The sequence below is a fragment of the Heloderma suspectum genome, chromosome 11 (assembly GCF_057233095.1).
Source record: "Heloderma suspectum isolate Gila_16-S chromosome 11, 16-S_ref, whole genome shotgun sequence".
NCBI classification, from domain to species: Eukaryota; Metazoa; Chordata; class Lepidosauria; order Squamata; family Helodermatidae; genus Heloderma; species Heloderma suspectum.
The window spans coordinates 21,231,597-21,244,063 of record NC_139468.1 but is presented as its reverse complement, the minus strand read 5'-3'; the positions used below and the strand labels follow the sequence as shown (position 1 = coordinate 21,244,063).

General features: G+C 43.2%; 1 protein-coding gene across 1 annotated transcript in view; it reads right to left on the bottom strand.

The window, feature by feature from the left end:
• Positions 1 to 7,978: 7,978 nt before the first annotated feature.
• Positions 7,979 to 12,467, bottom strand: part of SEMA6D (semaphorin 6D) — a 103,750-nt gene continuing 99,261 nt past the window's right edge. The window contains exon 19 of the mRNA XM_084817107.1: positions 7,979 to 12,018. Coding sequence (XP_084673233.1) covers positions 10,712 to 12,018 — 1,307 coding nt within the window. The 3' untranslated portion in view covers positions 7,979 to 10,711. The remainder of the gene's footprint in view (positions 12,019 to 12,467) is intronic.

Genomic DNA, 12,467 nt, shown 5'->3' with positions numbered 1-12,467 from the left:
CAAGGGCTAGGTAGTTGCCCGGCCTCTGCCTCAGAGGTGGAATTCCCTACTGTCTAGGTTCTAAGTGTTGATGGGCAAGTTCAAGTCTTCTGCTCTTCCGGCTTCTTATGGTTCTTTATCTTTAAACTAGACTTTGTACTGGACAGCCCTTCAGTTAGGGAACACCTTCAAGTAGAGGACTGTCCTCTGTAAAGTAGGACATACCTTGGTCCCCTCACCTCTGTCCAGCAATCTGCTGCCAAAATCAAGTACCTTTCTTACCCCCAAAATAGGTTTAGCACCTTGGACAACTCCTTTAAAGTTCTGGCTGGTTCTGACTGAAACCCAGAATGGATTCACAGACCCACCGAAATCGCAGCCAGCAGCCTCCATTGCTTTGGACTAAGTGATGCCCTCTTCTTAAATTCCTACACTGGCTTCCTAACTGCTTCTGAATCCAGCACAAGCTCTTTGTCCCATCCCTACCATGGCCTTGGCCCCCTTTTCTCTCCACTCTTGTATCCTGGTAGTCTCCTACTCAGGACCTTTCATCAGCCAGCTCTACCTCCCTCTGCCTTCCAAAGATCTCCTCCTCCTCCAAATGATCCTCTTTTCTCCCTTGCTGCCCCTTAGCCCTGGAACTGCTCAAGCTGCTGTCCAGATGCCAACTGTTCATAGCCAACTTCAAAGCCCCTGCTCTCCCTCCTTGTTCTTTACTTTTACATTGGTCTTGGACTGAACAGGCCTTCAAATTGAGGACTGTTCTCTGTGAAGTAGGACACATGTCCACCCTAGGTGGTAGTGTGGATTCTACCACTTGAGACTAAAGGTGGGGGCATCACTTAGTCCAAAGCAATGGAGGCTGCTGTCTGAATGCTCTCCATGTTGGTGGGGCCACCTCTGCCTGCAAGTAGTACTTCAAGGAGAGAGGTTCTAACTAGGCATGTATGGATTTTGTTAAATCTGTTCTGTCTGTGTTTCACAGACTGTCAGGCATCTTTCATTCCATTGTTCACTCATTGACAGAATCAGATTTTTTTTTAGGAATGTATGAGAATTCTGTTCCACTTGTGCTAATGCGCATTAATGCAAGTGCTAATGTGCACTTGTGCTAATGCACATTAGTGAAAGTGCAAATGTGTTCAAATCCCCCCAAAAGTTGAGCCCCCCAATAACCCTGGTCCACAAGTTCACACAACTCAGAAAAAGCTGATCCATGCTCTACGTGGGGTTACCCTTGAAGACGGTTCGGAAACTGCAGCTGGTACAGAACGCGGCGGCTCGCCTGATTAAAGGCAGCCGCCGGCGAGATCACATCACTCCAGTGCTGAAGGAGTTGCACTGGTTACCAGTTGTTTTCCGGGCCAAATTCAAGGTGTTGGTTTTGACCTTTAAAACCCTATATGGTTCCGGCCCAGCCTATCTTAAGGAGCGCCTCCAGCAGCACCAGACAGGCCGCTTAACAAGATCAGCCTCGGATGGCCTTCTCTCTGTCCCATCAGCCAGGACAGCTAGACTGGTGGGGACGAGGGAGAGGGCCTTCTCTGCGGTGGCCCCCACTCTGTGGAACTCCCTCCCTAGGGAACTCTGCCATGCCCCCTCTTTAATGAGCTTCTGCCATGCATTAAAAATGTGGTTGTAGCGGCAGGCATTTGGGGTGGGTTAGGGTATTTTAGAAAATGTTTTTACTGTACAATTTTATTGGTTTAAACTGTTTTATTGTATGCTGTACATCACCCAGAGTGGCTGGGTGACCAGCCAGATGGGCGATTAATAAATTTAATAATAAATAAATAAATAAATAAATAAAAATCTGCAGGTGGGATTCATAGAAATCCAAATTCATTTGAATCCATTGCGGATTTCTCTGACAACCCTAGTTCTAACCCAGCCTGCTCCTTGCTGTGTGTGTATGCTATGTGTGTGTTTTTAACTTACAGTGAAAGTTATCTCTGTCTATCTATCTGTCTGTCTGTCTATCTATCTGTCTGTCTGTCTGTCTGTCTGTCTGTCTGTCTGTCTATCTATCTATCTATCTACACACACACACACACACACACACACACACAGCAGAGGAGCATTCAAAAATGCTATCTCCCCCATTTACAGTCCTAAGTGGTACGGTCCATTCTATCAACGCAGGGCTCTGCTGTCTCCCTCTCATCTTCTACTGCATGTGCGCTCTACTGCTCAAGTGATGTGGGTGCAGGTGTGAAGCAGCCCCAAATTCTGTCATCTGGAGTCACTTGGAGCACAAGGCCTTTTTGGTCAAGACAATTCACATGCTCAGTTGTGAGTCATGGAAATATCACAAGGCGCATGCTTGTGTGTGAATCAGCCTTCCAAGATGGTTATTTTGCATGAAACAATGCTAAATACTGCGAGTGGCTCAAAAGGGGAGAGGGAGTGGTGCTGGTTATTTAAAGAAGGACAGTTTGTTTCTATACTGGAATTAAACAGGCAGTTGATCATGGTAAGCGAATGCTATCAGTCATTTGGGTGAAACAACCCACTTATCCCATTTGGGAGAGTTACTGTGTGGGCTGCAACCTTTTCTTACACTTTCCCGTCACCTGGATTTAGTGTCACAATGACTGAGAGTGAGAGGGTTCGTCGTCTATCATGCCATTTACCTGCATATTAATGACTCCCTTAGTACTCATTGAGTTGAAAGGCCTTAATGGTCCCACTGCCGGCCAGAGTAATTATAGAGTCTCTCTCTCTCTCTCTCTGCTTGAAACAGATTGTGTAACTGCATTAAAATATATTTCATCTCTTACAAATGTCTATGAACAATTTAAATGAAGCGGTGTGAAATTACGGCTAATGGCCTAGCACAAACATACAAATAAGAGAAATGTCAGAGTTCAGGCTGTCAGTTGTCAGTTTTAGAAACGACACTAGAGTGGGAAGAGACAGCCACGTACGTGCATAACTCTGTGAAAAAGAAGTACCTCCCTTTCGCTAAACAAACCAAACTAAGCTAAAGTGCAGTCCTGTGCATGATTCCTCAGAAGTGACCCCATTAAATTCAATGGGGCTTAATCCCCATTGATAGCCTTCAGATGATAGCCTTGCAGTGCCATCCTAGGCATGACTGTTCAGAAGTCCCATTGAGTTTAATGGGAGTTACTCCCAGAAAGGTGTGTACTGGATGGTAGACTTAGGCCATTACAATTATGGCATCAGTGATGAGGATTATTTTCTATAATGGTTGTTTGATTTGCACGTGTTTTCACTTTCATCATCATCACCACCACCACCACCACCAGTGCAAAACACTAAAACAACAACGAACCAGCTAAATATTGCATAAGGACTCACAAATAAAAATAGCAGGAAAACTGATCACACCTAGGAAAATAAAAGGGTCCTGACCCGGCACTGAAAAGATAACAGAGTAGGTGCCAGGCATGCTTCCATGGGGACAAAGGTGCACCATAGCATGGGGACAGATGGGGCACCATAGCTGAGAAGGCTCTCTCACCAGCTACCATCCTGTCTCAAATTAGACCAGCCTTCCCAAACCTGGTACCCTCCAGACATTTGGACTTCAGTTCCCATCAACACCAGCCAACATAGACAGTCAGGGAATCTGGGAGTTGTATTCCAAAACTTCTGAAGGGCTGTAGGTTGGGAAAGGCTGATTTAGGGTGCAATCCTATGGGGATGGGCGTAAGCCTCTGAACTTGGAGGCTTACGGCCATCCAGTGCAGAGTGGGAGGCAGGGCAGAAGTAATCTTTGCCTCTGCACTCCTCCTGCTCTGCATTTCGGCTAGAAAGGCTTTTTGCCTGTCTAGCTGAGGCATTGTGGAGGGGGAGGGAAGAAGGTCAGGGAAGCTGGAGGATTCCCCATAAGCTGGCCTCACCAGTCCCCTCCCCTCCCTGCCCACAGGAATGTCCCCATTACCTTACTCTGAGGTTGCTGTTGCGACCTTGGATAGGCAGCTGGTGTGATTCTCTCCATGCTGGCTGTGAGGGGTAGGGGGTGGGGAGGTCAGACTCCTGGGATCGCTGACTCCAGCCTCAGATCCAGGAATTTGAACTATCTATGGTCCTGCAGACACTGTCTACGGGACATAGGATTGCCCTCCCTGACACTTGGTGAAGGGCCTCTGAAGATCATGTGTAGGAGAGCATGGAGGCATTAGCAATTTTTTAAAATTATTTTTTAAAACATTTTAAATAATTTTTAAATGACTAAATTCATTGTTATTGATCTCTCATATTTGGATCCCACCCTTCCTTCACATGGTGGGATGTGAAGGATGTGGGATGTGAAGAGCACAGGGGTATTGTCACCCCCCCTCCCTCCAGCAACCCAGTGACGTAGATTAGGCACATCACTTTTTCCCCTGGCTACCTAATGGCCTTCTTGGCTGAAGAAGGATTTGAACCCAAGTCTCCTTGCATCTAGTGTAACACTCTGTTCACACTGGAGAAAGCTGACAGGAGCAGGGGAGCATCTGGTTTGGAAAGAATCATTCCCAGGGGATGGCGGTGAAAATGTTTTTAAGGGATGGAGTAGAAATAGGCCACAAACCTACAGTAGAACATGATAGCCAGTCAAAGAGGCTGAAGGGCTACAGGGGGAAACACATACGCCAGAGACATTTGGAGAGGGACACAATATATATATATCTATATATAGATATATATATAGATACATATAGATATATATAGATATATATAGATGTTTCTGTCTTAAGGCTAGAAGCCTCTGAGCAAAGATGGCGGGTGTTGGAGTGCTTGGTTTTAAAGAAGAATACAGTACAGTGGGCATAACAGAAACCTGATGGAATGGAGAGAGCTAGTTGGATAGGATCACCTCTGAGTACAGACTCTATGGGAAGTACAAAGCATGGTATAATGGGGCAAATTTGGTCTGTACAGGAAAGACAGCATAGTGCCAAACAAACTAGAAATGTCAAAAAGGGCAGACCTCTGCACGGAATCACCGTGGGTGACAATACCTGGCCCCTCAACATATTTTAGTGCTAGTAGATTGTCCTAGATTGCCTTCAGAAAAATAATGGTCTTTCCAAACTTTCTTCAGCCAGGGGAAAACTTGCTGTTACCAAACAATTTAAGAAGGGATAAACCTTTACTTAAAGGGAATGGGGAAATGGTACAATCTTTTTTTTTAAAATGAAACTCCCCTCACAAGAAATTGCAAAATTCTACAGTTAACCAAATTTATTTCAATGAGAGCACACAGTACTGAAAGGCAGCTTTGATTTGGTAAAGAAGTCGTTTTAATAACAGAGGGGCATGTGACACCTTAAATTTGTAGTGGCATGTACGGTAGCCATGTGCCTGACTTTAAAGAGGATATTCCTTTATTTGAAGGGCTGTCAGAGGACAGACCTCTGTTTGAAGGGGTCCTCCATTTGAAGGGCTGTCAAGTTGAAGTCCAGGGTAAAGATAAGAACTACAAGAAGGATGAGCAGGGACCCTGACGTGACCCATCAGTAGTTAATGTCTGAACAGCAGACTGAGCAGGTAGGCATAGAGATAATCTGGTTACAGTCTTCCCCTCTCTGCCGAGAGAGGGAATTTTTGAGAGAGAGAGAGGGAAATATTGTGTTTGTATTTAAATGACAGCAATTATTTCTAAATACCTGCATCTGTACATAAAATACCATACACAAATGTCATGCAAATCTTCTCCCTCTTTTGTTCTCTTTTTTGGTGACACATTTCCTCTTTTTTGGCATTCTGTAAGTGAGCACTTTGGCATAAGTTTTTTTTTTTGGGGGGGGGCGTCAAGCCAGATTCATCAGATGCATTTGGCATCTGTATTTGGGACTTGTGCCTTGCTTCCAGTTCTTTGAGGGGTGGGAGTTGATTCACACTGTTTGTTCCTCCTCCTCTCTCGTGTCCCAATTTTTAGCCTTGGCTTTTCTGCCATTAAATATCTGCACGTAGGGATGTCAGAGAAATTCGCAAATGAGTTCAGATTTCTATGAATCCACCCCATGGATCCCGGAGTGGACTGGATTCTGCTGACTTGTTGACTGGGTTTTTTTTAATTTTCTGGAATTTTACCAAAATATTCATAGAAAAATACATTAAAAACAAACAAACAGCTAAAGCATGACAACGTGCATTTTGGGGGGATTTGCATCTGGGAGTGATTTGCACAGTTTTGCAAATGTGAATTTTTTCAAATGCGGATTTGTGCAAATTTGGGAAATTGGAAAAAATCTGATTCCGTCAATAAGTGGGTGCTGGAATTAAAGCCACCTGACAATCTGCAAAATGCAACCTTTGGCCTCTATTTTTTGGTGATGGGTAAGTGGTCATCATAGTTTAGGTTACACTATCTATTTTCATTTCTTTCCTCCGCCACCTCCCTCCCTCCCTCCCTCCCAGCCAGGTTAATGTTTCTCCCTCTTCCTGTTTTTTCTGAAGATATTACCTGTTGACTGAGAGTCAGGACATTTGATCACTGGTATTTATCCATCTATTCATCCATCCTGATGTCAGGAACAGAGGTGCAGAGGTACCAATTTATCAGGGCTAACCTTAGCACCATCTAAGTGGCTAGTCCAAGGGTTCAGCAGGTGACTTTCAAAAAGCAGGCCTAGTGGACACTGGGCAATTACATTGCAATTGTGGTTGCTGCTTGTCTAATTATGTGTGACTGTAGCATGAAGTGAATGCTCAATTTATAAGGGAGTGGGATTGTGTGAACTGGGAACACATTAATAACATCAGAACACTCTGAATTTTATGGCAAGCACAGTATAGACATGCCAGCCATCTGTAAAGGATTAGTTATTTTAGTTTGGGTATCCTAAATACTCTAAGGCCTGGTTTATACCAGCTATACAGAATGAGGCCAGAAGAATTCTGAGACAGTAAAATAGGCAGTACCACTTCACCTTGCAGGTGATGGTTCATATTTATGAATGCTCCTATACATAAGCAATTTACTGTAACAGTGGAACAGGAAGCAGATTGGGCTAAAGCCTTATTCTCTGATGTGTTAGGTTTTGGGATTTTACTTGCATAGGGTTTTTTTTGGGGGGGCACCCCAAAATATTATTCCCCACCTACAGGTAAGGAATGGGTCCAGATGATGCAGATAGGAGCAGGCTCACTTTTGACTGGCTGCAAACGAATTCCATGGGGAGGGTTGGTTTGAGGGGGCCCTCAGCAAAGTGGTCTTGATTGGGTGGGCCACCCTAAAGTTTACAGGGGGTGACCTTGTAGCTGAGCACTGGGCTTCCCCCCCCCTTTTTGAATTGCAAGGAGTAGTAGAGCTTCTCTGGGCTGCAGTCTCCTGACATCCACCATTTTGGTTTTTTCCCCACAATGCCCCAGACATTGAATTAGTTTGGGGTGCTGTGGGAAAAGAAAATGGTGGCCAGAACTCAATCTTTCTGGGGAGTGGCAAGAGCTGGCAGGCATTAGTGTGGTGGCACTACTGGAGCGTTGATGTCCCAGCAGCTGCCCAATGATCCTGTATGATGCTGATGGGCCAATGTTAAGAGTCTGTGATCTGCAGGACAGTTGGGCAGGGTGTCAAAGTATGCAGGTATCCTTGCATATATGGTGTCATCTACACATCAGGCATGAACAGTGAAAAGATACAGAGGTAAATGCAGTTGCCCTTATTGATACTTCAGAAATAGGATGGGTTACAAGATTAATATATTTGTATCATGTAGGCTGTATTACCAATTCCTATGAAAAATAATAGCAAGCTACATAAAAATGTAACCCACCAATTCAGGGGGTTCTTGGAGATGATGGGTGCTCTGTAGTACACAGTGGACTCCCCTTCCAGCAAAGACTACCCTACTCACTTCAGTGGATGGGTCAGCTCCCCTTTACTGGAGTGCAATTGCAGCGGTATGCAATTGGAGTACATAGCTGTATGTATGTGCAGGATCCATTCATTCTCAGTGGTCTAGTGCAGGAGCTGTTCTCGGTGAATTATGCTCACTGTTTCTAAATGTACAATCAAGCGAGATGTGAGATGCTTGCTACTTTTGAATAGTTTATTTTGACTTTACATGCGGTGTTAAAAACCCAAAGGACGTATTATTTACACATCCACAATACAAGTTTACAAGATATCTATACATGTTAAAGTACTCTATAGTTCATATAGAGCAGCTTTCCTTTTTAGGGTTACTTTTTAAGCCGTACCATTAAAAAAGATACAATCTGCATTTACCTTTGCACAAATGGATAAAGCATTTTTAAAAACAAAAACAAAACAAAACCCAAACCCAACCAAAAAAAAAAATAAATTAACAGAATAAGGACTATGTTGAATGTTAGAGATTTCAACATAAATACTGAGAGGACTCACATTACCATCTAACAAGGCAGCACAATCTTACAGAAAGTTATTTGGGTTCACATAACATTTATGTTTCGGTTTCATACAAGTATGTATTATTCATTAATATTTGTAAAGTGAATTCAATTCAGTTTTGTCATTTGATTCTTTTTTATTTTAAAATTATTAGTTGTGAGGTTGAAACGTTTTAGGAAAAAAGGATACTTGGTATTTTTTTTTGGGGGGGGGAGTAAAGGTCCTTAAAGATCAACATACAGAATGCAAAAGGAGAATAATTCTATATATTAAGGAACAAGAATTCCATTTTTTAGAGAGAGAGACTATCATCTTTTTTTCTTGACATGTAATCAAAACCAGTGTTTTGGGTGGAAGGTACTTGCCCTATCAGCACATGAATATTCCCCTATGTGGCCTATAGTGTTGGTAATGTTCAACGAACAAGTGGAGGAACATCATTTGCAAGCTAAGATCACCATCTGTGATGAACATCAGCTGCAAGTGCGTACCATAGCAATCCACTAAGAACCGTGTGCAGCTTTGGCAGGTGTTCCATTACCCTAGAAACCTCATATGATTTCACATTATAACTGTTTGATCCTTAAGCGAGTTAGGGGTGGGATGTTTAGCATGGCAAGGTTGATTTAATGCTGCTGTCTCCTTGGCTTATAGGCTGCCTTTTCATTGTTAATTAATTGTTCTTGTGAGGATATTTTTCCCCTCCTTGCTTCTTTCATCTTTTCAGATACTGTTGAGAGAACTTACAGCTGGCACTCGGGGAATTACGATGTGCTATTACTGAGAACACTTGACAGGGTTTTAGTAGTTTTTTTTTTAAAAAAATCATTCTCATGAATAAGGCACAAAATGCACAGATCCAGGTAAACTCACACAGATTATTTACAGAATATTGTCATTACCGGCATGACCTTGAAACTGCAAGCTAAGCAAGCTGTCAAAATTTTTTATGGAAGGATCCTACTAAGCCAATTGGTGCTTCTTCCTTTCTGTTGGAAATGGCTGTATTATGGGGTAACATTATTCCATATTTATCCCCCCCCCTCTCTCTCTCTCATAGCTTATGCATCATCTTTATCTAAAGTTCTCTAAGGTGAAGAGGGTCTCCCTGCAGTGGTGTGAGCAGTTGCTGGAGATGTGGAGAGGCAAATGTTCCTTCTTTACCCCATCTTGCTCTCGGTCTTTGTGCACGTTACTTGATGCCAAGAGACAAACCATGGCTTTACTTTATTTCCCATTAGTTGAAGAGAGGTGGGTGGATGAACAGTGCTGGATGGGTAGGCAATCGAGCAATCCTTTGTATTTGGAAAATCTGACATCTTGTTTCTCTTGGTGTCTTTCTTGCTTGGGAAAGCCATATCATCTTTTTGTTGCTCCTCTTAACTCCCTGCTTTTATTTTTGTTTCATTTTGGGGAGAGGGGAATATCCAAAAAATGTGAGTGGGGGAGAGGCTCACTGTGATGGGAATTAGGAACCCCCATTCTGGATGAAGATCAGTGAGAACTTCAACAGTTCACACTCAGTTTGGGCTGGTCAGAAGGACTGGATAAGAACCCATGGACATCCATTAATGCTACATTTGGAATTTAGAAATCTGACTCTACAGCAGCATGATTTCAGAGTACCCTCCCATATGAGATCTATCACACATCTCATACAGTCCAAAAGAATCTGAATCAGACTTACTGGTTTGTTCAGTCATGCTCCATGTAAACGTATCTATAGCTTAAAATGCAGTGAGATTGAGTACCTCCTTGCTTTTGTGGCTCACTCTCTCTCATACACACACACACTTTTATCTGTGTCATAAGCAAAATGTCACCCTTCGGCGGATTTTTTTTTTGCTACAGTTGGACTAGAGACCAAAGTTCAGCAAGTTGCTTATTAACCAACATACTTGTCGAGACATTATCATTTTCTGACATTTGTGCAAGAGGCAAGGCGAATGCATACATATTAAAATGTTCACATTTCATGGGAAGACTACACATTATGGCAGTCTAAAAATGAACCCCATTTATTATTATTATTATTATTATTATTATTATTATTATTATTAGTTTCAAGTATTTTTGCTCACAGATCTTCTTCCTCCCTCTTTCCTCCCCAAGTACTTTGAACAACTCTTTAGAACAGTCACATAGTTCCCTCCCATTGTGCTACATGTCTCCTCAGTGCCAAACAAAAGAAATGTAATGGCCAGCACCTTCCTTTGTTTTAATATGTTTAGCAAGTTGAGTCTTGCTGTAGGCCGGGCATGTGGCAAAACAAGATGTCGCTGGAGTAAAAACAGCTTCTTTGGCCGCTTGTTCTCTCTCTTTTTTTTCATGACAAGCGAGTCTCTGTCTTATTGTCTGTCCCACAACATCACCCCACACTCTTGATAGAATATGCAAGTCTTAGTAGCTGTATTTGTTCAGTTGTCTGACTGAAGGCGTCTGAGGAACAAACGAGGGTTTAGGTGGCACGTCCGGCTTTAGGGAAGGTGTCCTCTTTATGCCTGTCCGAGGAAGCGTTCCGTTGCTTGTGTAACTGCTTTGCCTAGATAAGGAAGGCTGTAGGTGGACACTCACTGGTGTCCCTTGCATGTAGTCCATCTTTGTCCCTGCAGTGGAAGGCATATATCCTCCCCGGTTAATACTGGGCTGCCTGGATAACAGCACACCATTGGATGAGTTTAAGTTTTTAGGAAGGGCTGATATAGAATGCCGCTGTGAAGAATTTTTGTGATAGCCCCTTTGTCTTTCTAAAGAGGTCATTGGTACTGCAGGTGTGGTAGGAACATCCACCCGTTTTGTTGGACTGTTTCGTGGAAGGGTAGATGGAGGAGAATATAAAGATGCTTCCCTGTTAGGAACTTTGGGAGGAATCTCCGTCATATTTCCCATTGGATCCAGCATTAAAGTCTGGTGAGCCACTTGGATGTCTCCCATAATGGCTTTGGGGTTGTTGGGTGTTTCATTTAAATGTTTCAGGAAATCGTTCAAGGTGTTCCTGGAATCAACAGACCTCCTGTGGTCTCTTTTGCTTGATGACTTTGTTAGTGGGTGGTCCACAATCTGCATCTTTTTGTCTGCTTTGTGCGCATTAGAATTTGAGAAGGACATATTGTAATCATGGGTGGCATTTGGAAGAACAATAGCACTGGGGATGTGTCCGTGACTTAAAGGAGAATGGGGTGGGGGGCTGGATGGAAAAAACTGGGGACTCTTCAGAGGGGTTTCTTTTCTAGAAGCACTGAGGTTGTTCTGTGCTTTGTCCATCTGGCTTTTCAGGGACTGTAAAGTCTTCTGTTGCAGCACTGGTGTTGATTCAGGAGTTGGAAGAGCTGCCAGTTCTGGCGGTTGGCCTCTGTGGTCCACCACCATCATCGACTTTGTGTCAGCGGTTGGTGGCAGCTCTTTTCTGCTTGTTAGCAAATTTGAATACAGCTTGGGTGAATCAATGTTCTGTTGATACTCCTTGACAGGGCTGTCAAAGAGGCCATTCAGTTTGGCAAAACTTCCGCTTGAGTCTGTACAGGACTGAGCTGATTCTGCGTCTTTGTGGATCTTCCTGGATTTTCTCACAAATATATCCCGGTAACAGTAAACCGCCACTCCTGCAATAAAGGCTCCCAGTAGAAAAGCAGCAAAGACACAAGTAATCAGGACATTCATGTGTACCATTTGGTTGGAATCTCCTGACTGGACTTCCCACCTTACACCTACAAAAAACACACACATTATTGATAGATCAGAGCATGTTTTATGTTGTGCAACCATAAAACGAAGTCTGCTTATCTTAGGCTGCAGTCCTAAGCACACTTAATAGAAATCTAGCAACTTGAACTCAGGAATGGTTCAGGGACAGGAATCACAACATGGGTGGTCTACAGGAAGTCATCACCAGCTAAGAGCCCTTACCCAGCAGTGTATGTGCAAGTTGAAATACATACTTTTAAATGCTAATTGATACGTGCTTGGTACATACAAGACACGTACACACTAAAAACATAATGGGTGCAATCCAGCACAAATCTCATTGATATCAATGGGAGAAAGTTAAGCCCATGCTTAATCCTCACATCGAAATAAACTGGGTTTGAAAGTTCTTAATTTTTGTGGGATTGTGCCCAATGTATGAAGCAGCCCTCAGAGGGACTTCCAAATAAAC